We start from the raw sequence: 2,302 nt of genomic DNA, 5'->3' as shown, positions 1-2,302 counted from the left end.
AAATATCTGAATCGCGAATCTTCAATTGATGATACCCCGACCTCAAATCAATCTTAAAAAATACTCGAGCACCCTAAAGCTGATCAAATAAGTCATCAATATGTGGTAGTGGGTACTTGTTCTTGATAGTAACCTTGTTCAACTTCTTGTAGTCAATGCACATCCTAATAGAACCATCTTTCCTCTTCACAAATAGTACCGATACACCCCAAGGTGACATACTAGGCCTGATGAAACCATTACCTAGCAACTCATGCAATTGTTCCTTCCACTCCTTCAACTCAATAGGTGCCATGCGATACAGTAAAATAGAGATGGACTGGGTTTCCGGTACCAAGTCAAAACCAAAATCAATATCCATGTCGGGTAGCATGCCCGGAAGGTCTACTGAAAACACATTCGGGAAGTCTTTCACTACCGGAACTGACTCAATGGTAGGAGTATCATCACTAACATCCCTCATGAAGTCCAAGTATGCAAACATCCATTCTCAATCATTCGTTGAGCCATCAAATGTGAAATCACTCTACTAGGAATATAATATAGGGAGCTTTTCCACTCAAACCTCGGCACCCCCGGCATCTTCAACATCACAATCTTAGTGTGACAAGGATAGCGTGATATGGAGACAAACAGTCCATGCTCAAAATTAGTGTTGTTAAAAGCAAAAAGCGCAAAAAAGTGCTAAAGCCCTGCTGAGGCTTAAAGCGAGGGCTTCACTAAAGAAAAAGTGCAATAAGAAGAAAACTACTTAATATGTAAAGATATGAAAAGATAAATTTATATTTAGTCTTAATATGAAAGCTAAACCCATATTTAAGTCTTAATATGAAAATTAAGCCATACTACTTCTAACCACTAATATAATCATATTCTTCTTTGTAATTTTCCTTAGAAGGGTGACCCTCATCGGTATCACTTGACTTATAGCCTTCAATCTCTTCTTCATCTAACTCTTCGAAATCACTCTCATCTTCAACTACATCAACACGTAGAGCCCGAGAGCTAGAGGCATTAGTTATACTAACTTCGTATTGTCTGTTTTGTCGCCTTATGTATGTCAACATGTCTTCATTCCCCGACTTGCGACATCACCCCAAGTTAAGTTGTCATCGTCAAACACCAATTCATCTTCTGCCTCAACATTAACACCCATCTTCCCGATCAACCACTCATTGTTGTGATCGATGTAATCCAATGAGATTGGATCAATGACACTCTGCAAGTCATAAAGAATTTTTAACGCATGATTGTACTTAACGTACACTAGATCATTCAGTCTTTGATGCTCCAATCTGTTCCTCTTTTTGGTATGTATCTGTTGCATATATAATATGAATGTGAATAATATAGTCTAATTGATTAACTATACAAAGAAAAGTAGAAAATAAAAGTATACCACTATGAATACTTATATGCTCAAATACATTCCAATTATGCTCACACCCAGCATAACTAGTTATTAAGCCCAAAATTCTAATGGCTAACTTTTGAAGACGTGGAGCTGAATTTCCATATAAATTTCACCATTCAACTGTAAAAAGTATTATGTTGATTGTAGATAATCATTTTAATTTGTAACTTAATGTAAATAATAAATAGAATTTAAACATAAAATAATAATAAAGAATTTATAGGTCAATATTTTCACTAACTAGGAGATCTTATCATTCTTGATCTTTTTTCGATTGGAAGACCAAATTGTTGTTCAGATCTAGTATAAAGTGGCATCTCAGATATGATCTTGTCTTGTGCTTCAATGCTTGGAAATAATTTTTTTATACAAGCATACAACTCCTCTGTTACTTCTTTATAATTTTTAATGGTTGGATTTTGATAGAAGTGCCCGGGATTTAAATAATGCCTAACTGCATGTAATGGATGATGCAACTGGCATGCCCATATTTCATCAATGATCTTAAAGATATCTTTATACTTCGTAGAATTCCTATCAAATGCCTTCACAATAGCCTCCTTCGCTCTATCCATAGCTTCATAAATGTATCCCATGACAGTTTTTTTCTCATTGTCAACTAACCAAAATATTTTAATAAGAGGCCCCATTATCTTAAAAATATAATCAACCTGGTTCCAAAATGTAGTCATCAAGACAGAATGAACTACACTTTTTCCCTTATAAGTTTTTGACCAACTACTATTCACCCAACATTCAGATGTAAACATTGCCCGCAAATTAGTTTTTTGACAATGCAACCGTTGCAAAGTCAGGAAACTTGTTGCAAGTCGAGTAATCCCATATTTCACCAACTCTTTATTTTTTGTGAACTATGATTTCTTCTCT

The 2,302-nt window shown here is 35.1% G+C and overlaps 1 protein-coding gene across 1 annotated transcript; it reads right to left on the bottom strand.

The window, feature by feature from the left end:
* Positions 1-851: 851 nt before the first annotated feature.
* LOC142173535 (uncharacterized) lies at positions 852-2,064 on the bottom strand. Its single transcript, XM_075239141.1, has 4 exons — positions 1,656-2,064; positions 1,428-1,504; positions 1,096-1,318; positions 852-979 (listed from the first exon to the last, which is right to left on the bottom strand). The coding sequence occupies exons 1-4, from the start codon at positions 2,062-2,064 to the stop codon at positions 852-854; spliced, it is 837 nt and encodes a 278-aa protein (XP_075095242.1).
* Positions 2,065-2,302: the final 238 nt, after the last annotated feature.

Source organism: Nicotiana tabacum, chromosome 19, assembly GCF_000715075.1.
Source record: "Nicotiana tabacum cultivar K326 chromosome 19, ASM71507v2, whole genome shotgun sequence".
NCBI lineage: Eukaryota > Viridiplantae > Streptophyta > Magnoliopsida > Solanales > Solanaceae > Nicotiana > Nicotiana tabacum.
The sequence above is the reverse complement of the archived record's forward strand: the minus strand, read 5'-3'. Positions and strand labels throughout refer to the sequence as shown.